General features: G+C 41.5%; 1 protein-coding gene across 1 annotated transcript; it reads right to left on the minus strand.

Moving 5' to 3' along the window:
- Positions 1 to 203: 203 nt before the first annotated feature.
- On the minus strand, positions 204 to 26,666 carry LOC121873565. The gene is made up of 4 exons (XM_042377209.1): positions 26,632 to 26,666; positions 18,839 to 22,578; positions 14,884 to 15,226; positions 204 to 2,695 (listed from the first exon to the last, which is right to left on the minus strand). Exons 1-4 carry the CDS (start codon positions 26,653 to 26,655, stop codon positions 686 to 688), a joined length of 6,117 nt encoding a protein of 2,038 aa, XP_042233143.1. The 5' UTR covers positions 26,656 to 26,666; the 3' UTR covers positions 204 to 685.
- Between the last annotated feature and the right edge of the window lie 15 nt (positions 26,667 to 26,681).

A 26,681-nucleotide genomic window follows, 5' to 3' on the forward strand; every position in this document is an offset into this window, starting at 1 on the left:
TCGCCACCAAGGAGCGGAACAAAGTGTGGTTCAATTATTTGTTTATTATAATGTTTTATATTTACTTTTTGAATGGTCGTTTTGATAATTAATTGTGACTAATAAATACTAACCCGACCTAAAAATAAACAGGTAAAATATGTTATTCGCAAGGTTCTTGAGTTTGCATTATATAACCCTAGTGGAGAAGAGAAACTATTACACTGTATGCCACTTTTATTGATCCAATATGTTTTCAGGAACATATCTTTTTTTTTTCACATCAGAGACAATGTATTTATGTTAGTTGCCATGGATGTTTTTTATGGCTTTTGATTGATGCTGGGTTAATTACTCTATAGACACTTATGTACAGGTGTTGAGGCATCCTGGGGGAATCATGTGTCGTCAACCATTTATAGACCTTATGAGCAAGAGATGAGATGAGTCATTGTACCCAAACACTGAGTAGTGTTCGACCTAAAGAGCACTGGAGTTATTTATTCACATAACACAACTCCATATGCGCTTGATACTATTTTGAAATTTCGTTTGATTTCATTAACACAAACTTTAGAGGATAAAAACTAACAAAGTATAACTCAGATACAAGTGTTCTAAAACAAATAGATATAATCAAGCAGAACATTTTTCCTTGGATTTAATGTACATTTCAACATCCTCATTCTTGCTGATCTAATACTCATTAGCGACGAAGTGCAGTGAACACATAGCCGTACTTGTCACCAGTGTTGGCAGAATACTGGTGTAGAAGTACATCACCTACAATATGACTGGTATGGCCACTGGTGGATTGACTATCAGCATCGGTTACTGCAGACTTGACTGCAGCAACAGACGGCACACTGTGCGCGGGTGACCCACCGACATTATTTGAGGGGACAAAATATGTAACTGCTGGACTTGAAACGCTACCACGTGAGCCGAAATCAGCTTCAGGTGCAACAGGAAGATGATCTCCTTCAGCAAGGAAGCCTGTGTCAGACCCTGCCACATAGTTCACAGTGAGCCGATTGTTGCTATCTGGAGGCACGAAGCTGTAAGTTCCCTGTACATTGAGATTAGGATCAGCACTTTCAGACCGGCTGCTGTCTCCAGCATCATAGCTGAAGGAGTAGGAAGCATCAGAAGAAGACGAAGATACACCAGTGTGGGTGGTAGGTCTTAAGGCACCGGCAGTAGGTTCAGAGGCACTGTATGAAACAACGGCAGGGTCAACTGCGAATGTTGCAGACGCAAGTCTATTAGCTTCCTCTTCAGAGAGAACTGGAAGAATCCTTCCGGTAGGAACGCCACTTTCAGCACCTGGAACTGACGGTCCTCTTGGTAGCGAGTCTCCTTGAGCAATGTATCCAGTATCAGCACTAGCACTGTACTTGATCTGTCGGTTGATACCGTCATCAGCCACAAAAGCGTATTCTCCTCTGACAGAGTTCTTGGCGTCAGCAGATTCAGCACGAGAGCTGCTGGCAGTCCCGTAGGAGAAACTGTAGCTACCATCCTCTGCAGCAGAACTCCTAACTTGAGCTACCTCTACAGGTGCTGAAAGAGCAGGAGCCGTACTAAACTGAGCTGCATCACCAGGAACAGCTGGGGCAGAAGCTGGTGCAGCATAGGCAATTGGAGCACTACCCGTAGGTGAAACTGATCCAGCGGTAAGACGAGAGCCGAAGTCAGCTTCAGGTGCAACAGGAAGATGATCTCCTTCAGCAAGGAAGCCTGTGTCAGACCCTGCCACATAGTTCACAGTGAGCCGATTGTTGCTATCTGGAGGCACGAAGCTGTAAGTTCCCTGTACATTGAGATTAGGGTCAGCACTCTCAGACCGACTGCTGTCTCCAGCATCATAGCTGAAGGAGTAGGAAGCATCAGAAGGAGACGAAGATACACCAGTGTGGGTGGTAGGTCTTAAGGCACCGGCAGTAGGACCAGAGGCACTGTATGAAACAACGGCAGGGTCAACTGCGAATGTTGCAGACGCAAGTCTATTAGCTTCCTCTTCAGAGAGAACTGGAAGAATCCTTCCGGTAGGAACGCCACTTTCAGCACCTGGAACTGACGGTCCTCTTGGTAGCGAGTCTCCTTGAGCAATGTATCCAGTATCAGCACTGGCACTGTACTTGATCTGTCGGTTGATACCGTCATCAGCCACAAAAGCGTATTCTCCTCTGACAGAGTTCTTGGCGTCAGCAGATTCAGCACGAGAGCTGCTGAGTCCCGTAGGAGAGCTACCATCCTCTGGAGACCTACCTCTACAGTAAAGAGCAGGAGCCGTACTAAACTGAGCTGCATTACCAGGAACAGCTGGGGCAGAAGCTGGTGCAGCATAGGCAATTGGAGCACTACCCGTAGGTGAAACAGATCCAGCGGTAAGACGAGAGCCGAAGTCAGCTTCAGGTGCAACAGGAAGATGATTGCCTCTGGGAAGGAAACCTCGGTCGTCCGCCGTGTATTCGAGCTTGATGTTTGCTCCCGTTGGGTCCTTGTATCCAAATGATCCGGTTATTTCACCAGGAACTTGTGCCATAGCTTGTTCATAAATTTCGTCACCAGTGTCGTACCCATATTTAAATGTGCCATCGGAGTGAAGGACGTAATATTGGGCGCGAGCTCCAAGACCCACAGTCGGGATGTTGTACTCGGCATCAGGACGTGGAAAACTCAGTGTGCTAACCACCGCCAGGGACAACACTACCTGTGGGCAAAAACAAAATATAAAGTTTACAGTGAATAAAACATTACAATTATTGTGTGACTATTATGTGATTATTATGTGACTCCATGAACATATTGTGAATACTCCATATTTATCAGAATTATAGTACATGAAAGATAAGGTGGGAATGCAATAAAATCTAAGAGAGGGAAAATTAAATATCCAATGTGTAATACAACATTGACTCATTCCCGCGTGGTACTCGTATGTCATAATGTTAATTATACTTACAACATTATTGTGACAGGCTAATAGACAGTCAAACAACACTGTACATCAGTTGATACATGTTTCCGTGGTAATTAATAAATGGTCTTTTTATATGTATTTTGTGTTAAATCTTCAGAGCTATGGTGTCATATACCCTTATTTATGTGTCAAGAATGTATGACTTGTTTTTTCTTCATATGCATTTTAATGATCTACAGGATTATTTTGGTTACTCAGAAGTTTCCCAAATAGATAAATAGATTGGAGTTATCGCTAACAATATATGAAGGCTTCAGAGGAGAGAGGGAAGGAGGGTAATGGGATAGAGATAATGGGAGTAAAATAAATAAACACAGAGCAGTAAGAAAAAGAAAAGGATGTAAGAAACAGGGATATTTAATGAAATGACTGAGGAAGCAATAGGTATATAGGAAGATGATCCTCAAGCTGGCAAGACACAGGGATGCGGACAATAAAGATATAGTTTAAGCATCATCACTAGATAACAAAGAGGGGATATTGGTGTCAGGGAGGTCCAATGAGTGTGGAAGGCAAATGTTAATTACCCGTTGAACCCAAAAAGGCAACAGAGAGATAAAGGAAACAAGGAGAGTGAACACCTCAGGGAATAATGAGGCAGCTGTCAGAGATGAAATAATTGTGGAAATGATTCGACCAGCTGAGTGATACAGGAGGCTGTTGTGCGTTTTATCAGAGGAAATTTAGCAGCAGAATGAAGGATGGGAATGATAATTGTAAAATAAAAAGATTAAAAAACAATTGAGAAATATGAAGAATCTGTATCATCTTATTTTGTTACCGATGAAGTGGATCTTAGTTGCAATAGTTAAAGAGGTTACAGAGAACTGACATAAATGTGGAAAGCGATGAGGTAAACAGTGGAGAAGGGGAAAAGGGTTCATAAGAGATATATACAGTATGAGTTGTGGGTTTATAAACCTTGAAAAAAGTATATGATAGTGCGCCAAGAGAAGTAACATCTGCAGTAATGAGATGGATCGAGATGGGGAGGCAGATGTGAGGAAAGTTAATACGATGTACGACGATACATCAACAGTTGTGAGAGTGGGAGGAGGTATATCTAATGAATTTGAGGCAGGAGTGAGCCTTTGTTACGGAATTGCCATAAACACTCTTCTGTTTATAACGGTAATGGAATTAATCAATAAAAAGGTAACCGAGGAGGAGCTGATAAAGAAAACTGTTTTATGCATATGACCTGGCAGTGATGGTAGGGTGCAGGAAGAGTAAAGAGAACACTAGTGGAATGGTACGATATCCTCGAACAGTGAAGACAGAAAATAAACTTTGAGAAGAGTGAAATGATGCGAGTAGGGGCTGATAGTTTTGCATACCTGGGAAGTGCAATAAGCAAGGCTGGTGATAATGAAGGGGAAGTGCACAGGCGGAAAAGGAAAACAAACAAATATTAACAAGGGTAAAAATAAACGGAGTTATGTGGAATAAGAAGATAAACAATTGAAAGGAAACTATTGGAGACATAAGTATACTGGCTAGCAGTTATGGTTTAAAAAGAGTAACATTTACTACGTTAGAAATGCATGTGATATATAGAGTAATGGACGAAGGAGGTTGACGGACATAAAAGGAAGACATTGGGATGAAGAAGGATTTTAAAGAAACGCTAGTTGGTAGCAGGTTGGGGCAGGCAGAACTTGCAAAACAAATTAAATCGATAAATTAATTTTCATTAGTTCGCTACGTCTGTGTGGGGTTTTTCTGCATCACTCCATACGTTCCTCTTCGTCAGTCGTCACTGATGTGTCATACAGGTCAAATAATTTATCTTTTAATGGCCAACGTTCCTTGATCTTAATATCATACTTGGACTTTCCAGAGCCACTATACATGTAGTTTACACAATTTGTATTTTGCATCACGTATTCTCTTCAAAATATACTCGTTGTTCATAAAAAGTATGCCGTGTAACCTTACATTATTACACTAACTATATCTTTAGTATGCGAGTGTGAACGCGTTGGGCACAGTTTGATCAAGTTCCATGTTAGACTAACTTAAATAACTTCAGACAACTTCTCGTAGCATTTTTCTCAGGATTTTTCAACAATGATATTAGATATCATAATTTATCAAAAAAATTTAATTCCATATTTATATTTTTTATGAAGAACTGTAGAGAAAGAGTGTCGCTTTGTGTGTGTGTGTGTGTGTGTGTTGTGTGTGTGTGTGTGTGTGTGTGTGTGTGTGTGTGTGTGTGTGTGTGTGTGTGTGTGTGTGTGTGTGTGTACACATCTATACTTATACGGTAATATGTGTGTGTGTGTGTGTGTGTGTGTGTGTGCGTGTGTGTGTGTGGAAGTTAATTCAAACAACATCACTCAACACAACAGGGTCACTTTTCCCCCGAAATCATGAAAATAACAACATATTAAAGACCCAAATACCGTTGAAACAAATTAAAGTACTTCTTATATCTTTCACCAATACACTGCTCACATCCATACGTGTTCAATACTGTGTTCAGAATACTTACTAAGCTAGTCCACGTCACCATGTTTTCGGCGGAGAGGCCAGGATGCCTGTGTCGAGCTCTGATCTAGTTAACCCTTATATACCTGGCCGCGTTGTGTGTGTTCGTTTGTAGTGTCATGAAGATGACCATCGGATGATCCTGCCCTGGGCACCACAGTGATCAATTGGGTAACTGCCAAGTTGAACGCTCAATAGTGTGGTCACGCCCTACCTTAGCATCGCTCACCTGCAACACCTTTTACACAGATACCAATCACACTAATATAAATGAAACTCCTTCCGAAACGACTGATAAGTAAGAATTGAAATGTTGCTGAAAGGTTCGCTCGCTGCTCCATATACCTCCCTGTTGTGTTCGGTTTAAGAGACTCAACAGGACGAAGAGATTGTAAAACTGAGAACGTCCTTCCCGCGCGTTTGTGTATGTGTAGTAGTGAGTCCAAGGTCGCGACGAGGCCTCTGCTGCCCCACATACACATCTGGTGCGCCCTGGATAGCACACTCACTTTCAATTTCCTCCCGGAGACGCGTCCACCTTACTCGGGCCTTCTTAACCTGGCACTTCATTCCCGCACAGAACTCTTGGTCTCCGTACACCAGAGACAAACACTCTATCATGTGTGTGTGTGTGTGTGTGTTGTGTACTTTATTCTACTGTAAACAATTAAGAGAGGAGAACCCTGATCTCTGTCCGTATGACAGAAAAGAACTCTGATCCCCACCCTTTTGAACGAAGAGAACTCTAATTTTTTGACCTGAAAGAAAAACTCTGTAATTTGTACACTTGACAGAAGAAATTCTAGCCTCTACACTCCCTACGAAATCTGTAGACCAGGCCTACGTGTAACAGGTGTTTGTCTGATATATATTTTTAGAGGACCCTTCACTCTGACAATCTCCAGTCACAATACCACTGCTTCTCATGAACTCGGTATAACAGAGCAACGGCAAGATAACAAATAATGATGTTGTGTGTGTGTGTGTGTGTGTGTGTGTGTGTGTGTGTGTGTGTGTGTGTGTGTGTGTGTGTGTGTGGAGAGACGGCGGGGAGGAAGAACACTTCGAGGGTTGCACACATGACCTAAGCGTCGCCGCCACCATCACCTCGCAGCTCAAACATTACTTGTGGGTTTTGTGGTGCTCAGTAACTCTTCTCGTGCTTTAACTGATGCAAATTTATAACGAATATTAGTTAGAAAACATACTGTATGTGTAGTCTCCAAATTACATAATTATTATTTGATATATTTAACTGGCACAGAGTGCCAGCTATTGACATCAGTGTTTTATTCTTATTACTGAGCTTCAACTACGCTTCAATCGCGTAACAAGGTTAGGAATTGCAATCGTCCATCAACAATTAAAGATTATGAAAGAGAAAACACTGTATATATATGACAGTTAATACTCCTAATAAAAGAAACGCGGCGGTCGAGTGAATACATCGCTCGCCTCCTGTTCCAGGGATTAGTGGGTCGATTCCTGGATTCTCCCATTCCGCCCAGGTGTAAATGGGTACCTAAGTTTACAACTTTGGAAAGTGAATGCAGTCGGGAGAAGTACCGGCCATGCTTCCTTCTTGTGTACCGTACCGGGTGATGTATCTACACTCTCCCTAACTGGCAGTCATACCTAGAAAAATAAGTTTTACTTTTCACTCCTAGTAAACACAATTATTTCCTTCTATTTTCCACTGTGAATTTTTTAAGCAAAATGATGAATTAGGGATCACAAATACACAACAAATGCACAACAAACACACATGCATATATATATATATATATATATATATATATATATATATATATATATATATATATATATATATATATATATATATATATATATATATATATATATATATATATATATATATATATATATATATATATATATATATATATATATATATATATATATATATATATATATATATATACTCACCTCCTGTATATATATTGTTTTGTATTCTCTTTAGTCTGTACTCACCCCTGAAGATGTGAATTACACGAAAGCGCTTGGGAACTTCGTGTTTTTTTCTTCCTTGTGGTTATCAGCATATACCTAGATCACGCGCACCTACAGTGATTTACTTGCATATATATATATATATATATATATATATATATATATATATATATATATATATATATATATATATATATATATATATATATAACAAAGAAGTATGTCTGTGTGTTTGTGTGTGTGTCCGCACGAGAATCTCGGAAACTACTTTACCGATCTGTAGTGATGATGGATGGTGTTATATGTAGTGGTGGTGGTGACGGTGGTAGTGACAGTGATAGTGGTGGTGATGGTGATAGCGGCATGTTTGTGGTGATAGTGGTGGTGGTAGAGACTGGTTGATAGTAGTAGTAATGATGGTGGTGGTAGTAGTGGTGGTAGTGATGGTGGTGCTATATGTAGTGATGATGGGTGGTGTTATATGTAGTGATGATGGATGGTGTTATATGTAGTGATGATGGATGGCGTTATATGTAGTGATGATGGATGGCGTTATATGTAGTGATGTTGGATGATATTATATGTAGTGATGATGGGTGGTGTTATATGTAGTGATGATGAGTGGTGTTATATGTAGTGATGTTGGATGATATTATATGTAGTCATGATGGGTGGTGTTATATGTAGTGATGATGGGTGGTGTTATATGTAGTGATGATGAATGGTTTTATATGTAGTGATGATGGATGGCGTTATATGTAGTGATGTTGGATGATATTATATGTAGTGATGATGGGTGGTGTTATATGTAGTGATGATGGGTGGTGTTATATGTAGTGATGATGGGTGGTGTTATATGTAGTGATGATTAGACAATAAAATAATAACAGTTTAATGCTAAACAAATATACTTTGCTGTACCGTTGAAGTGAAAAACATGGTGGAACTTACATACACCGTTAATGAACTATTGATGGAAGAAGAAGTTTTGGGAACTGAACAGTGAGACAATGTGGAGCCTCCCGGAGGGTGGTGTCCTACCGTGGCCTAGTGGGTGAGCCGTTTCTGCTAGTATATAGGCTATATATATATATATATATATATATATATATATATATATATATATATATATATATATATATATATATATATATATATATATATGCAAGTAAATCACTGTAGGTGCGCAAACATCTCAGGTGAGTACACGAAAGCGCTTGGAAACTCTGTGTTTTTCTTTCCCTTGTGGTATATATATATATATATATATATATATATATATATATATATATATATATATATATATATATATATATATATATATATAATATATATATATATATATATATATATATATATATATATATATATATATATATATATATATAGGCTATATATATGTGTGTGTGTGTGTGTGTGTGTGTGTGTACAGGTATGTGACATTATATTTATTGTTATGACGTGACAGCCCAGGAACCCAGCAGGAAGTGACTCCCTTGTACTCCTACACTTCAACCATTATGGGCTGATTCTTTATGTATCATGGATAAACAACTGCTTCACTAACACGGTGTTAACATGGGACTCTTACTCACCAGATAATATTTATATATTATAATTAACTTCAGTAACAACAATATAAGCACACTGACATAATTATTACTTATAGCTTACTTGTCTCCTGCTCTTACTTATATAACTACTTACACGTTTATATTTATTTACTTACTTATAACAAACGGGGGATTTTTAGCCACAAGCAAATTTAACGAACAGTGAGTCAAGGAACATTCGACCAGACATCCATCACACGCGGAAAAAAACATCCTCATACCAGTCAGGGCAAGAAAGACGACCCTGTTTACACGACCTTATACTACTGTATACTGACACTACACTACACTACACTGCACTACACTAACCACATCAGGTATTGTTGTTGTTCTTTTAAAAATTAAATAAACAGCAGACAATTTTGCATGAAGATTTACATATAAATACCCGTTGGTCCCACGCCTCCGAGCTTCAATGCTAATTTAAGTAGTAAGTGTGACTTAGAGTCGGCTGGAGGCAATAACAACGACCTCCTACTGCCTTAAAAAGCTGCACCTCTTGTGGTCTATTTTCTAGTCTGGTATTACCACTAATCCCATGCCGAGTCCAGGAGGAGGTGGAAGGGTGACGTTGGAAAGAAAACCACTCGTCTGTCTGTGCGTGTGTCCAAATAAATAACGATGGAAAGTTAACCATTCTTGACTTGAATATCTATCTAATACAACAAGATTTCCGCCAAATGGATTAATCAGAGTTTTTCTGTAATTATTTCCTTCTACAGTATATGAAGTACACCTTAAATGGGCTATATATTATTATTATTATTATTATTATTATTATTATTATTATTATTATTATTATTATTATTATTATTATTATTATTATTATTATTATTATTATTATTATTATTATTATTATTATTATTATTATTATTATTATTATTATTATTATCATTATTATTAGCACATTCTGTGAACTGATATGGAAGAGTAATGGAACCGTGCGTTAAAATATCCTAGAGTCCCACTATATTGTCAAAAGCCCCAAGACTAGCATATAACATGTCTCTTAAAGTTTTCGCCTTTAAATGAGGTTAAGTAGTACGTTAGAGAGCAAGGCAGTAAACAAGGGTCATATAAAAAAATAAGTGGAACTCTTGCGACGCATAGAATACCAGTGAGACTTCCGAGATTCGTTAAGATCTCAGTAAGACCCTTGAGCCTTTCTGAGTTCAGTGAGACTGATGTAAACGTTTATCTCAAGGGTCCCAGAGTCATCAGAGTTTTGGCCAACACATTGTCATGGCCCCTGATATTATAATTCTCAGCATTTACTCTCAAAGAACCATAACTACCATTAAGATTTAATAGTTAATGAATTGGCTCACACTTAACACTGTTCACATGGCCATGACCTATAAGTATTTCCAAATGTCTTTATGAAGGGATCTATCTTCTGTTGCTGCTGTTGTTCTCTCTCTCTCTCTCTCTCTCTCTCTCTCTCTCTCTCTCTCTCTGTCTCTCTCTCTCTCACTGCCCTGGTTGTCCTTCACACACACACACACACACACAAGCAGTGATGAACTTCTACTATTAAAAGCTGGTAATTTGATAGAAAATTTAACTCTCATATCCACTGCATCCACTCCCACACACATCCACATACTGTCCACTCCCATAAACTCCCACATCCACTCACACACACATCCACATACTGTCCACTCCCACAAACTCCCACATACACTCACACACACATCCACATACTGTCCACTCCCACAAACTCCCACATACACTCACACACACATCCACATACTGTCCATTCCCACAAACTCCCACATCCACTCCCACACACATCCACATACTGTCCATTCCCACAAACTCCCACATCCACTCCCACACACATCCACATACTGTCCATTCCCACAAACTCCCACATCCACTCCCACACACATCCACATACTGTCCACTCCCACAAACTCCCACATACACTCACACAGTCTACCTCCCGTGTAGTCCACCTCCCACTCAGCTCACTCTGGCCACGACTTACCAAGAATTTTCACGTGTGTCCTTCACTTCGTCTTCGGTACAAGGTCGTTACACAAGACTGGTTTTTATATTTTGTAAGTACACGATGGAGGCGTGAGAGGGTGGGAGGGGTGAGTGGGTGGGAGGGGTGAGTGGGTGGGAGGAGGGGTGGAGGGGTGGAGGGGTGGGGAGGGGTGAGGGGTGGGAGGGGGAATGGAGGGAGGAGTGAGTGGGTGGAGGGGTGAGGGGTGGGAGGGGTGGAGGGTGGGAGGTGGAGTGGGTGGGAGGGGTGGAGGGGTGGAGGTGGGGAGGGGTGGGAGGTGGAGGGGTGGGGAGGTGAGGGGGGGAGGGGTGGGAGGGAGGGAGGAGCGAGGGGTGGGAGGAGGAATGGGTGGGAGGAGGAGGGGTGGGAAGGGTGGAGGGGTGGGAGGGGTGAGGGGAGGGGAGGAGTGAGGGGTGGGAGGGGCGAGGGGTGGGAGGGGCGAGGGGTGGGAGGTGAGGGGTGGGGAGGGGTGGGAGGGGTGGGAGGGGTGGGGAGGGGGAAGGGGTGAGGGGGTGAGAGGGGTGAGGGGTGGGAGGTGGGAGGGGTGGGGAGGAGGAGGGGTGGGGAGGGGTGGAGGGGTGGGAGGGAGGGAGGGATGGGAGGAGGGAGGGGTGGGAGGGTGGGAGGGTGGGAGGGGTGAGGTGGTGGGAGGGGTGGGAGGGGAGGGAGGGAGCGAGGGGTGGGAGGGGCGAGGGGTGGGAGGGGTGGAGGTGGGGGAGGAGGAGGGGGAGGGAGCGAGTAGGTGGGAGGGAGGAGGGGTGGGAGGGAGGAGGGGTGGGAGGAGGAGGTGGGGAGGAGGAGGGGTGGAGGGGGAGGTGGGAGGGGTGAGTGGGGTGGGGAGGGGTGGAGGGTGGGAGGAGTAAAGGGGAGGGAGGAGGGAGTGGGTGGGAGGAGTGAGGGGTGGGAGGGGTGGGAGGGTGGGAGGGGTGAGTGGGTGGGAGGGGGTGGAGGGGTGGGAGGGAGGAGGGAGGGAGGAGCGAGGGGTGAAGGGTGAGAGGGTGGAGGAGGGAGGGGTGGGAGGAGTGAGTGGGTGGGAGGGGTGATTAGAGGAGGAGGAGGGTGCAGGAGGGGTGATTGGGAGGAGGAGGAGGGAGGGAGGAGCGAGTGGGTGGGAGGGGTGAGTGGGTGGGAGGAGTGAGTGGGTGGGAGGAGTGAATGGGTGGGAGGGGTGAGTGGGTTGGGAGGGGTGATTGGGAGGGAGGAGTGAGGGAAGGAGGATAATTACCTAACAGTTTGTAAACCATCCTACAAGGCGTCCTGTTACGTCCTAGGAAAAGCTGCTGTTGTTGTTTTGCTTGTGTTTTTTTTTGGCAGCCTTCACCGTCAAGGTAGTTAACATGAACTGATCTTTACAACAGGAGCCAACAACCTCGCTCTCACTCCTCCCATAAGGCTGTACACATATGGTAAATAAAGACAACTTACTGTACAGACTACGTGTAATAATATCGCATATATAGGAATAAAAACCTATCTAGTTAACATACGATAAATAGAAATACCGTAGGTGGTCAACACATATAGAGGCACATACTTAACTTATAAATAGGTACTATATATTTCAGCTCCAATAAACAAGTAACACATAACAGCACAAACTTATAACGTAAAGACCGATATAGTGCACAAACAGAGAAATGCACAGTGATTGGGAGGGAGGAGTGAGGGAAGGAGGATAATTACCTAACAGTTTGTAAACCATCCTACAAGGCGTCCTGTTACGTCCTAGGAAAAGCTGCTGTTGTTGTTTTGCTTGTGTTTTTTTTTGGCAGCCTTCACCGTCAAGGTAGTTAACATGAACTGATCTTTACAACAGGAGCCAACAACCTCGCTCTCACTCCTCCCATAAGGCTGTACACATATGGTAAATAAAGACAACTTACTGTACAGACTACGTGTAATAATATCGCATATATAGGAATAAAAACCTATCTAGTTAACATACGATAAATAGAAATACCGTAGGTGGTCAACACATATAGAGGCACATACTTAACTTATAAATAGGTACTATATATTTCAGCTCCAATAAACAAGTAACACATAACAGCACAAACTTATAACGTAAAGACCGATATAGTGCACAACTCTGAGTGGGAGGGAGGAGCGAGTGGGTGGGAGGGGTGAGTGGGTGGGAGGAGTGAGTGGGTGGGAGGAGTGAATGGGTGGGAGGGGTGAGTGGGTTGGGAGGGGTGATTGGGAGGGAGGAGTGAGGGAAGGAGGATAATTACCTAACAGTTTGTAAACCATCCTACAAGGCGTCCTGTTACGTCCTAGGAAAAGCTGCTGTTGTTGTTTTGCTTGTGTTTTTTTTTGGCAGCCTTCACCGTCAAGGTAGTTAACATGAACTGATCTTTACAACAGGAGCCAACAACCTCGCTCTCACTCCTCCCATAAGGCTGTACACATATGGTAAATAAAGACAACTTACTGTACAGACTACGTGTAATAATATCGCATATATAGGAATAAAAACCTATCTAGTTAACATACGATAAATAGAAATACCGTAGGTGGTCAACACATATAGAGGCACATACTTAACTTATAAATAGGTACTATATATTTCAGCTCCAATAAACAAGTAACACATAACAGCACAAACTTATAACGTAAAGACCGATATAGTGCACAAACAGAGAAATGCACACACACACACACACACACACTCATCTTGACCACACCTATTCAGTGTCATCACCACACACATCATGATAGTGGATACTATACTCTTCATATCAAAGTACAATGGCAAATATTTGACTTTAATACATGATTACTTTTCCATTATTACACAGTTAAATATTCGAAACTTTATAAGCTCATCTAAATCCTATAGTAATTGAACAAAAATTAATGGACTGCTATAATCTTCCACTATATAATGATTAGGGATTCTTTGATCAGAGACAGTATCAAACTGAACATTTTCTATTATATGTTCAAACTGCTAACCACAACTTCCATTGTATTGTAAGCTCACTCTTCCTCAACATGTTACAGACTCCATCCCCAGTAACCAACAATTAACTTTATATCAACAAACTATGCGCTTCTAACATCCCAGGATTTGTAGTATTTCTCCTCAACATATGAAAGACTCAACATTTATTCAAATGTTCTTTGATTTATTACTGCATCTATATCTTCCTAACAATAAATACAAGTTTCTTTTGTGTCTGATATGTATATTGCTTCATATTGAGTAGGCAAATATATATAGACATCTGTTTACTGTATTAATATTCCTTGTAATCTCTAATGGCAATAAATGTTTCAATTGTTTCGGTGCATATTCAGTATACAGTATATAAGTCTAGTTTGGTCTGAAATATGCAATTCCAATCCTAATGACTTATTTAATTTACAAAAATATACTCATGATACGTTGTCTACAGATATTCCATTATTTCACCCACTCATTGCACGCCACTATTGGCCATTGATATTCCCATAGTAACTTTCCATTTCCAGTATGAAGGCTGCTAACGCCATTAACATAGACAATGGTGGAAGAAACAATCATTGATATGTTATGTGATACCAGATGACGGCGTCTTATAACTCACAACATCACAGACAAATTTATCAGAAAGTTTAAGTAAGTCTGTACCATGGCTGCAGATCTGTTTGGTTGAGGAACGGGTTCAGACTGATGTAGAGGGAGGCTATCCAGGACTATATAGAACAGATTATGCCTTCTGTCTGTTCTCACCTCCAGGACGTGGACCTCTGGTTTGAGACATTGGCATCAATACCAAGTGATCCGTGAAAAAAAAAGTGTGACACTTCTTTTCTTGATGTGAATATTCTGAGGTAGGCAGTCTTACACACATCGATGAGGACCTGTGGAACCGACGAGGACCTGTGGAACCGACGAGGACCTGTGGAACCGACAAGGACCCAGGAACCGACGAGGACCTGGAACCGAGGACCTGTGGAACTGGAACCGACCTGTGGAAGTAACGAGGCCCTGTGGAAGTGACGAGGACCTGTGGAAGTGACGAGGACCTGTGGAAGTGACGAGGACCTGTGGAAGTGACGAGGACCTGTGGAAGTGACGAGGACCTGTGGCAGTGACGAGGACCTGTGGAAGTGACGAGGACCTGTGGAAGTGACGAGGACCTGTGGCAGTGACGAGGACCTGTGGCAGTGACGAGGACCTGTGGAAGGCTAGTTGAAACCCTTAGAATTTATAGAATCTAAATAAGTTCTGCTCGAGACTAAATGAAAGTGCTGATATCCACTGGTCGGTGAGTTAAAACTTGATTTTCTTCTTAATCTCAGTTAACATAGATAAGGTTGTACTGTAAATTGAAGAGAAATTCGCGAAATTCTGAGGACATTGGCACACTGATGAAGGTCTGCAGAGGATGTCTTTAATAAAATTGTAAGTTTTACTTTATATGTAATAACTTCCAAAAAGCTGTACCAAAGAAAAGGTCATTGCTATGCTATATGAATATCTTATGAGTTTTAAGACTTAACCCTTACATCGTTCAGGACCAGTACTGAGTAATAGTGAGTATGCTCTTTATCGATACACAAACCCTCAAGAGAAACTTAAATTTTCGTGCATATATCTTTAACTAGAATGCGATTATATTGATCAGAAAAACTACAGGTGTTGTTTTGGGAAGGTGGCGTCCTACCGTGGCCTAGCAAAAGAGCTGCCCGGAGGGCGGCGATTCCGCTAGTACGTATATAAACGTGGGTTACATACATTAGGCTTATATAATTACATCACCCACGGTAACTTTATTATGAGGCGTGAGTAGTCATCAACTGGACAGGTGACAGTGTATTCCCACTGTGCCCTCACACCTTGACTGCAGTCATCAATTAAGCAGGAGGCTATCTCCAGTTCAACTCCCGCCTCTGAGGTACTGAGACGTGTGCTCTAAGAAGCAAGTTTTACCTAAGATTCGTCCCTTATTGATGGTCCCATTCATTGTGTAATAGTTTATTTTCTTAATAAATGGAGAAAAGACCATTTGGGTTTGAAAACTTAACCCATAAACATTTATAAATGTTGCTTCCAGTTCACCTCTGACTCCAACAGGTAAATGGAAACTGCTACATGAGGTGGCAGCAGTTAATGAATCTATGAACAGAAACCAGGGTTTTTACAAACTCTGATGATTTTTCTTTTAAATTGACATTCTTCAAATTTGCACAGGAGATATCCCCTTTCTGAGAGGCAGCAAATTTTAGCTACACACTTGTGATGTTCCAGTTCAATATACAAGTTTCTATTATTGTTATTATAAGTGATTTAATACATTTGATCACTTCATTTGTGGCAACACTGTACAAAGCAGCATTGCCACACCCTGAACATCTCTGCACCCTTGCCTTCAAGACGCTCTCACGTCTGTTTTCAGCTACTAAGCATAACAGCATCAGCAAACCTTCTCTCCTAGTGAGCAGAAGCACCCTAGCACCAAGAAACACCCCAGCATCAAGCAGCATCTGAGCCCCAGGCCCCCCCAGGGAGAGCCTACCCCAGTCTTCAGGTTGTGTTCTTTTGATTGGTCAACATGTGATAGCTGCTTTGGTATCACACTAATTGTTTTAAACAAGTTCTGGGACTCTTAAGTGGCAGGGCTTGATATAAACTCTTCTTGGTGTTTTCTGTTTACTGCTAAGGCAGGTATATACACAGATATAATCTGAGAGAATAAATTATGAATTCTCTCTGGGGAAGTGTTGTAAATAACACTTTGAGGTAATTTAAGTGAAGTGTGAACTTCCCAGTCTCGTGAGAAGGAGTGGACTCCTCCTCTCTGGGCTGTGAGAGTGTGTGGTAGCAAGCGGGCAGTGTTCACTGAATCAGATGACCCTGGCTTGACCTTTGAGAGAGATGCAAGGCAAGTTAGCATGCCATGTAGGGGACCGGTGGTAGAAGCGGTACCGTTCTTGCCTCGCAAGCGAGATGTCACGGGTTCGATTCCCGGGCCGGTGGAAGTTGTTTGGATTTACTTCCTAGCCCCCATTAATCCCTGTTCACCTAGCAGTAAAGTAGGTACCTGTTGTAAGTCGAAAGTTGCGAATTCGTATTCAGGGAGTTGTTGGAGCTTCCAATAACTTGATGACATAAACCACTGACTCTTCAGGCTTCTACGCCCTTAACTCATGAGACATAAAGGCAAGCATGAACTTAGCATGCTTCCCTGTTGGGTGCTGTAAACGCTTCTGCGCTTCACCTTACACAAGGATGTAGGGGGGTGCCCAATAAATAAATTAAGAAAAAAAAAAAAAAAAAAGTTACCATGCTTCCCTGTTGGGCGCTGTAACTAAATTCATAGGTAAGGAATATGACATTTTGAAGATTAACTCTAGCATATTACTGGCTAAGAACAGGTTGCGGAAACTTGCCGTGTACATTTTAGGAGTCAACAAAATGGTTACAACACTACTTATTTGGAGTTTGCTGATGACTTGAACCATTACTTTGAAAAGTGGATGAAAGTTATAACACAGTGTTTATCTACTCTGCCCCTAACAGATCCTCACGTTCCCGAAACCCTATTTATCATCCCTCTGCAGCAGTGTCTCTTACCGTCATTTTATGTATCGTGAAATTTGTTTTTAAAAAGTCTTTAACCTATCTACAAGTATATTCATTTTCAATACTTTTGGGAGGTTCTTTACAACTCTCCTTATCCATTTTCTTTATAATTTGGTTTGCGTTTCAATTACTGCCATTGTTGTTGCTTTATCATCCACCAGGTAGTCTCTCTTCTCTAACACTTCTTTGAATTCTTTCGAGTACCATTTTTTCTTCAATCCAGAGATTCTAACTCTGCTTTTATTTTCAGCTTCCATTAATCCCATTCCATTCTATCAATATTTATTTATTTATTTTTCAACATTATGACAATGATTACTATGACCTAGTCTAATCCACATTATGTACCTGGGTAGGCCTTAGTTTAGATGTCTTTCTTTTTTATGAAATGTGATGAGTCTTGACAATAATACTGCAATTATCATGTGGTGACGTCCACCAATAAAGATGCCTTTTATGAATGTTAGAACCATAAATTTGTAAAATGATTTTAATTTTTTTAAATGCGTTTCTCAACATTCTACTTCCATTACTCATTACATGTTGTCATACTTCTGGTGCTTCTATCCCTTCCCTTACCATTCCTTGAAAATCACGTATTATAATTACATATTCAATGAATATTTACCTCTTTTCCTTTCTTTACATCTTCCAAAATCTTTCGAAAACTTCATCCTTCCTATCATTTACAAGTGTAATATTTGAACTATTACCAAGTAAGTGGGCTTAACATTTGATATCAATTATATAATTATTTCTAATATTAAATATACCCTTTAACATACAGCATTAGTATTCTGAGACTAGAAAACAAAATTATTTAATTTAAATAAAACAGTGCATCATAAATCTCTATAAATAAGTCGTAGGATTTCAGAGAAAAGGCTCTTAATAAACAAAGTTATTTATTGATAACAAACACATCGGCACCGTTTACAGCAAAACCTTTAATAGCAGCTCCATTATACGATATAAAATTTGTGTTCCTTTCTGCTGGAGGAAATCTCGAGTTACACCCTTGTAGTAATTAGGCGAAGAGCAAACTCTAAACAAGAGCTAATTAAACATTGTAATAGATATAATAACATCCTACAACATAAAAAGTTCTCCTTACGTGACTTTTGGTATCCCAAAGCAAATGAACATAATAGAATCGTCTTCGTGAGAGCTCTACGCAAATCAAGGAATTCAGGAATGCTAGTAAAACATTTTACACTTCAAGAGACAGTGTGGTTTCCTCAACATTTGCAACAAAACCAGTTTTAGCACCCGCTTTGTATGTGATTGATCTTGTGCGTCCATCATCTGAACGGAAGCTGTAACTTCCTCTCACGTTCAAATTGGGGTCAGCTTCCTCTCTGCGAGAGCTACTTGGTGTTTCATAGCTGAAGGAGTAAGCTCCCCCAGGAGAAACAGAGCTCCTTAGTCTGGCTTCCTCTGGTGTTCCCGAAATTGAATATACAGTGGGTGCCCCGGAGGGAACTAGGGGTACACTTTCTGCTTCAGGAGCGACTGGTAGATCATCACCCTCTGCAACAAAACCAGTTTTAGCACCCGCTTTGTATGTAATTGATCTTGTGCGCCCATCATCTGAACGGAAGCTGTAACTTCCTCTCACGTTCAAATTGGGGTCAGCTTCCTCTCTGCGAGAGCTACTTGGTGTTTCATAGTTGAAGGAGTAAGCTCCCCCAGGGGAAACAGAGCTCCTCAGACTGGCTTCCTGTGGTGTTCCCGAAATTGAATATACAGTGGGTGCCCCGGAGGGAACTAGGGGTACACTTTCTGCTTCAGGAGCGACTGGTAGATCATCACCCTCTGCAACAAAACCAGTTTTAGCACCCGCTTTGTATGTGATTGATCTTGTGCGCCCATCATCTGAACGGAAGCTGTAACTTCCTCTCACGTTCAAATTGGGGTCAGCTTCCTCTCTGCGAGAGCTACTTGGTGTTTCATAGCTGAAGGAGTAAGCTCCCCCAGGAGAAACAGAGCTCCTTAGTCTGGCTTCCTCTGGTGTTCCCGAAATTGAATATACAGTGGGTGCCCCGGAGGGAACTAGGGGTACACTTTCTGCTTCAGGAGCGACTGGAAGATCATCACCCTCTGCAACAAAACCAGTTTTAGCACCCGCTTTGTATGTAATTGATCTTGTGCGCCCATCATCTGAACGGAAGCTGTAACTTCCTCTCACGTTCAAATTGGGGTCAGCTTCCTCTCTGCGAGAGCTACTTGGTGTTTCATAGTTGAAGGAGTAAGCTCCCCCAGGGGAAACAGAGCTCCTCAGACTGGCTTCCTGTGGTGTTCCCGAAATTGAATATACAGTGGGTGTCCCGGAGGTACGTGAGGAAACACTTCTTGCTTCAGGAGCGACTGGTAGATCATCACCCTCTGCAACAAAACCAGTTTTAGCACCCGCTTTGTATGTAATTGATCTTGTGCGCCCATCATCTGAACGGAAGCTGTAACTTCCTCTCACGTTCAAATTGGGGTCAGCTTCCTCTCTGCGAGAGCTACTTGGTGTTTCATAGTTGAAGGAGTAAGCTCCCCCAGGAGAAACAGAGCTCCTTAGTCTGGCTTCCTGTGGTGTTCCCGAAATTGAATATACAGTGGGTGCCCCGGAGGGAACTAGGGGTACACTTTCTGCTTCAGGAGCGACTGGTAGATCATCACCCTCTGCAACAAAACCAGTTTTAGCACCCGCTTTGTATGTAATTGATCTTGTGCGCCCATCATCTGAACGGAAGCTGTAACTTCCTCTCACGTTCAAATTGGGGTCAGCTTCCTCTCTGCGAGAGCTACTTGGTGTTTCATAGTTGAAGGAGTAAGCTCCCCCAGGAGAAACAGAGCTCCTTAGTCTGGCTTCCTGTGGTGTTCCCGAAATTGAATATACAGTGGGTGCCCCGGAGGGAACTAGGGGTACACTTTCTGCTTCAGGAGCGACTGGTAGATCATCACCCTCTGCAACAAAACCAGTTTTAGCACCCGCTTTGTATGTAATTGATCTTGTGCGCCCATCATCTGAACGGAAGCTGTAACTTCCTCTCACGTTCAAATTGGGGTCAGCTTCCTCTCTGCGAGAGCTACTTGGTGTTTCATAGTTGAAGGAGTAAGCTCCCCCAGGAGAAACAGAGCTCCTTAGTCTGGCTTCCTCTGGTGTTCCCGAAATTGAATATACAGTGGGTGCCCCGGAGGGAACTAGGGGTACACTTTCTGCTTCAGGAGCGACTGGAAGATCATCACCCTCTGCAACAAAACCAGTTTTAGCACCCGCTTTGTATGTAATTGATCTTGTGCGCCCATCATCTGAACGGAAGCTGTAACTTCCTCTCACGTTCAAATTGGGGTCAGCTTCCTCTCTGCGAGAGCTACTTGGTGTTTCATAGTTGAAGGAGTAAGCTCCCCCAGGAGAAACAGAGCTCCTTAGTCTGGCTTCCTGTGGTGTTCCCGAAATTGAATATACAGTGGGTGCCCCGGAGGGAACTAGGGGTACACTTTCTGCTTCAGGAGCGACTGGTAGATCATCACCCTCTGCAACAAAACCAGTTTTAGCACCCGCTTTGTATGTAATTGATCTTGTGCGCCCATCATCTGAACGGAAGCTGTAACTTCCTCTCACGTTCAAATTGGGGTCAGCTTCCTCTCTGCGAGAGCTACTTGGTGTTTCATAGTTGAAGGAGTAAGCTCCCCCAGGAGAAACAGAGCTCCTTAGTCTGGCTTCCTCTGGTGTTGTTCCCGAAATTGAATATACAGTGGGTGCCCCGGAGGGAACTAGGGGTACACTTTCTGCTTCAGGAGCGACTGGTAGATCATCACCCTCTGCAACAAAACCAGTTTTAGCACCCGCTTTGTATGTAATTGATCTTGTGCGCCCATCATCTGAACGGAAGCTGTAACTTCCTCTCACGTTCAAATTGGGGTCAGCTTCCTCTCTGCGAGAGCTACTTGGTGTTTCATAGCTGAAGGAGTAAGCTCCCCCAGGAGAAACAGAGCTCCTTAGTCTGGCTTCCTCTGGTGTTCCCGAAATTGAATATACAGTGGGTGCCCCGGAGGGAACTAGGGGTACACTTTCTGCTTCAGGAGCGACTGGTAGATCATCACCCTCTGCAACAAAACCAGTTTTAGCACCCGCTTTGTATGTAATTGATCTTGTGCGCCCATCATCTGAACGGAAGCTGTAACTTCCTCTCACGTTCAAATTGGGGTCAGCTTCCTCTCTGCGAGAGCTACTTGGTGTTTCATAGTTGAAGGAGTAAGCTCCCCCAGGGGAAACAGAGCTCCTCAGACTGGCTTCCTCTGGTGTTCCCGAAATTGAATATACAGTGGGTGCCCCTGAGGGAACTAGGGGTACACTTTCAGCTTCAGGAGCGACTGGTAGATCATCACCCTCTGCAACAAAACCAGTTTTAGCACCCGCTTTGTATGTAATTGATCTTGTGCGCCCATCATCTGAACGGAAGCTGTAACTTCCTCTCACGTTCAAATTGGGGTCAGCTTCCTCTCTGCGAGAGCTACTTGGTGTTTCATAGTTGAAGGAGTAAGCTCCCCCAGGAGAAACAGAGCTCCTTAGTCTGGCTTCTTCTGGTGTTCCCGAAATTGAATACACAGTGGGTGTCCCGGAGGTACGTGAGGATACACTTCCTGCTTCAGGAGCAACTGGAAGGGCATCACCCTGTGCTACAAAACCGGTTTGAGCACCTGCAATGTAACTGATGGTTCTTGTACGTCCATCATCAGCACGGAAGCTATAGCCTCCTTTAACATTCAAATTAGAATCAGCATCCTCAAAACGAGAGCTGCTTGGTGTATCATACTTGAAAGAGTAACTTCTGCCGGGTTTGAATGACGAGTAGACTCTTCCTGATGGAATGGAGGTGTCTTCACTCGGGCTACCTCGTACTCTTGCAGAAGGCAGAGATGGTCGACTCTGGGTGCTGACCACAGTCAGGGACAACACAGCCTGAAAAAACAAACAGAATGGTGCTTACTTTGTTTTGTTTTAACGTCTCATATTCTTAAATTTATAACTGAAGCTCTATATATATATATATATATATATATATATATATATATATATATATATATATATATATATATATATATATATATATATATATATATATATATATGTATCGGTAAAGTAGTTTCCAAGATTCTCGTGGGCACACACACGGTAGGACGCCACCCTCCTGGATTCTCCACATTGTCTCACTGTAGTGCATTAGGGTAGACCACAGTTTTCGTTTTGCCATTAGCAGCAAGTATGTACAGATTTTTGCCAGTTCCCACTCTGGAGCATCCAACATAGAACTGTCCATGAGAGAAGCAAGGAAACACTTGCTATCCATGCCAAGTTTGGTCTGGGCGGCTCACCCACTAGGCCACGGTAGGACACCACCCTCCGGGAGGCTCCACATTGTCTCACTGTTCAGTCCCCAAAACTTATTCTTTCATCAATAGTTCATTAACGGTGTATGTAAGTTCCACCATGTTTTTCACTACAACGGTACTGTAAAGTATATTTCTTTAGCATTAAACTGTTATTATTTTATTTTCTAATCATCACTACATATAACACCACCCATCATCACTACATATAACATTATCCATCATCACTACATATAACACCATCCATCATCACTACATATAACACCATCCATCATCGTTACATATAACACCATCCATTCTCGCTACATATAACACCATCCATTATCACTACATATAACACCATCCATCATCACAACAGATCGGTAAAGTAGTTTCCGAGATTCTCGTGCGGACACACACACAGACATACTTCTTTGTTTTATATATATATATATATATATATATATATATATATATATATATATATATATATATATATTTCATTAGCCCAATAAAGCACGCGGACTTCTACATACAATCAACACCTCAACCCTCCAGGATTCGAACCCACGGCCCACAAGCCCATGACTGTGACCGGGGAACGCTACCTCTGGACCACCAGGATACTAAAAGTAGTCCTAGACTCTGTTATATTTCACACAAAGCCTGTTCAACGAGCTTATGGCGCCGTGAACCTCTAATGGGGACTACCTGAATCACGTAGGTGGTCAGAGTGTCGTTTTACCAAAACCAGCTTCGAAACACGAGGATCCATATATATTTCATTAGCCCAATAAAGCACGGCGCCATAAGCTCGTTGAACAGGTTTTGTGTGAAATATAACAGAGTCTAGGACTGCTTTTAGTATCCTGGTGGTCCAGAGGTAGCGTTCCCCGGTCACAGTCATGGGCTCGTGGGCCGTGGGTTTGAATCCTGGCGGGTTGAGGTGTTAATTGTATATATATATATATATATATATATATATATATATATATATATATATATATATATATATATATATATATATATATATATATATATATATATATATGCAGGTCCAGTACGTTACCAATGACATGTCTGGTTTACATGCAGTAGCGATGTTTTTATGCCTTTTCTCGAGTAAAAATATTTATATATATACTGTATTGAAATCTGAGTTTGCTATATGGAGATCATAGTATATATACAGATATTACTTAATTAAAATCATAATAAAAATAATTTTGCATCGAGATGACTTGTTTATATCTATATACAAAGAAAATAAGAGGAAAAGAAGTTTACTCTTCTTTCATCAAGGACGCGGGAAGGACCGGGAGATGAGGGTACTGCAGCACCCCAATATTTTGGGTATAAGGTGCTGTAAATTGCACCACAGATTACCTAGAGGACAGCAGAATTAATATTTAGCATCCCCTGCCAAAATGTGCTTCCTGTGGTACTGTCCGTCACCATCGGTCAAAATAATGCATATGAACGCTACATACCGAATCCGAAGGGAATTGGTTCATATCAGTAATTTTTACAACTTTTGAATTTTTATATAATTATAGCTAATTGTATTAAATTTGGTAGTTTGAAAATATCGTTACTTCCCTAACTTCAAGAAAGTACAGTTTATAGACGTAAAATTTACAATTGAAAAACCTCCTACATTGAAACCTCAGACAGACCCACAATAATATTCTTCTTACTGGGCAAATTATTTAATGACAACTGTATTTTGAGAGCGTTGTCATAAGACTCTAAAAAGTAAGTTATCCCCAAGATTTAAATTGAAAAGCAGAAACGTTACCTAAAGATTCATTACCAGCAACGCAAACTGTGTCACTTTGGTAAACAAGTGTACCCGAATGTTTTCGTCATAACTTTACTTAAACGAAAGATATAAAAGAAAATTTAACCTGCAGAGTAAATGTCAATTCTGCTAGGTTTATACGTTTCTTTTTTCTTTGACTGATACTTTGTAAGTGAGCTTAATTTAACGAAAAAGTCCGATGAGGAATCAAGAAAAACGCGAATGTAAAATTTACGAAGTTGATATTCACAGTAGAAGTGCCAGAACCTGATAACAAACTCGAGTGAAGAGGCTACAGAATAAATTATCTCTAACTGCACTACTAAAACAATAAAATCTAACCTCTCCATTTTAGTTTATTCCATTTTCTGGATATTACTATTTGCTGAATGGAATGCTTGATCAGGAAAAAAGCTTTATGACTGGAGCAGGCTCTGAGACATTCAGGAGCCAGTGCATTCCTAGTACTTGCTAACAGTGAGTAACAGAGACGTGACCGACCGCCCAAGCGGCTACGAGCCGATCAGTGGCGAAGAGGGTAAAAGCTAATAAAGTAAAAAGCATGTCTAAAAGATTAGGCTACGTTATAAACCATGAGGTTGTTAGCACAAGAAAGGACACCATTTGCAGTCGTAGGAGGAATGGCTTGTTCTTCTGCCATCTACTATGCTCATTATTCTCATAAAGAGCTGAATTCTCTGAAAGGACAAATAAATCTGCGCTCGTTATTATCTTACTCTGGTGTCTGAGCAGACAACTTGAGGAGTACCTAATACTGTACACAGTTACTTCGGCGTCGATACTCATCTCTGCTCTAAATTGTATCAGACATCAAACGAAACAATCGTTTAATCTTAGTAAGTTATATATGATAAAAGAATAAAAAAAAAGAGTAATTCTATTGCTGGGCATTTAATGACATCAAATTCCATTAGTTCCAGTAGTCACAGCGCACACAACTCCTCCACGGCATTATTGACTGTCCTCCTCTTTCTTACCTTTTCCCAATCAATCGTCGCATGCTGTACTCCTTTACTATGTCATCTGTTTAGTCCTTGGATCTTTTGACTACTTATTTCTGCAATTTGTCATCCAAGATGTCTTCTTAGTCGTTCAGCACCTTCAATCTGTTACCAGTTAGCAATACATCACAGTTCATTGGATAACTTTTCACCTGACTGTCACTGATGCATTATCACATCACACATACCACATACCATCCATTTCAAAAACAACACAAAGTAGAAAGAATAATAAGATCAGAAGAGGACTACGAAAGAAAAATGAAGATAAGAAAAAAAGAACAATACTAAAAGAGAACGAACACAGTAGATCCGGCCGAAATAACCGAAAGGAGACGTGACCACCAAACCCAACACCTTCAATCAATCATAAAAAACAAGCGTTTACATCGTGACGTAATCGACCATGACAATCGGGAAAACCATCTGCATATGAACAAACGAAACCACCTTCAGTCACATCAAAACTAATAACACAAATCGTTATCACTACACATATCAGCAACTCTTAACCGCCAAAGCCCAAAGGCATACTGTAGTATATAATTATACTGTACAGTACGAGAATATTGACCACAATAACTTTTGATTCTTAGTAATATACTTTAACCACTCCAGCTACAGTTTTGAATTATAAGAATTTTAGCTTCAAGAACCTAGATATAAGTAAATGGAGGATCTGTGAGTTTTCTAACAAAAGCTAATTTATATTGAATTGCGAAATGCATTGAAAAAACAAACATAGAAAACCAGCGATGACCCCCCTAAAGCAACTGGAGACAAGTACAATGTGAGTCTTGAAGTAATGTCCAGAGATACTTACTATCACAGGCCACATCGACGCCATGGTTTCTGGTCTACCAACTGACACAG

Source organism: Homarus americanus, unplaced genomic scaffold (genome assembly GCF_018991925.1).
Source record: "Homarus americanus isolate GMGI-L3 unplaced genomic scaffold, GMGI_Hamer_2.0 scaffold30858, whole genome shotgun sequence".
Taxonomy (NCBI): Eukaryota; Metazoa; Arthropoda; class Malacostraca; order Decapoda; family Nephropidae; genus Homarus; species Homarus americanus.

What these genes read in the sequence shown, in the direction of transcription:
- LOC121873565 (XM_042377209.1), bottom strand. Translation starts at nt 26,655, where the DNA reads ATGGCGTCGATGTGGCCTGTGATA. An exon ending in CGTCGATGTGGCCTGTGATA is followed by an intron (nt 22,579 to 26,631) that starts GTAAGTATCTCT and finishes TTGTTTTTTCAG; the next exon opens with GCTGTGTTGTCCCTGACTGT. An exon ending in ACCACACTGTCTCTTGAAGT is followed by an intron (nt 15,227 to 18,838) that starts GTAAAATGTTTT and finishes GGTTTCAACTAG; the next exon opens with CCTTCCACAGGTCCTCGTCA.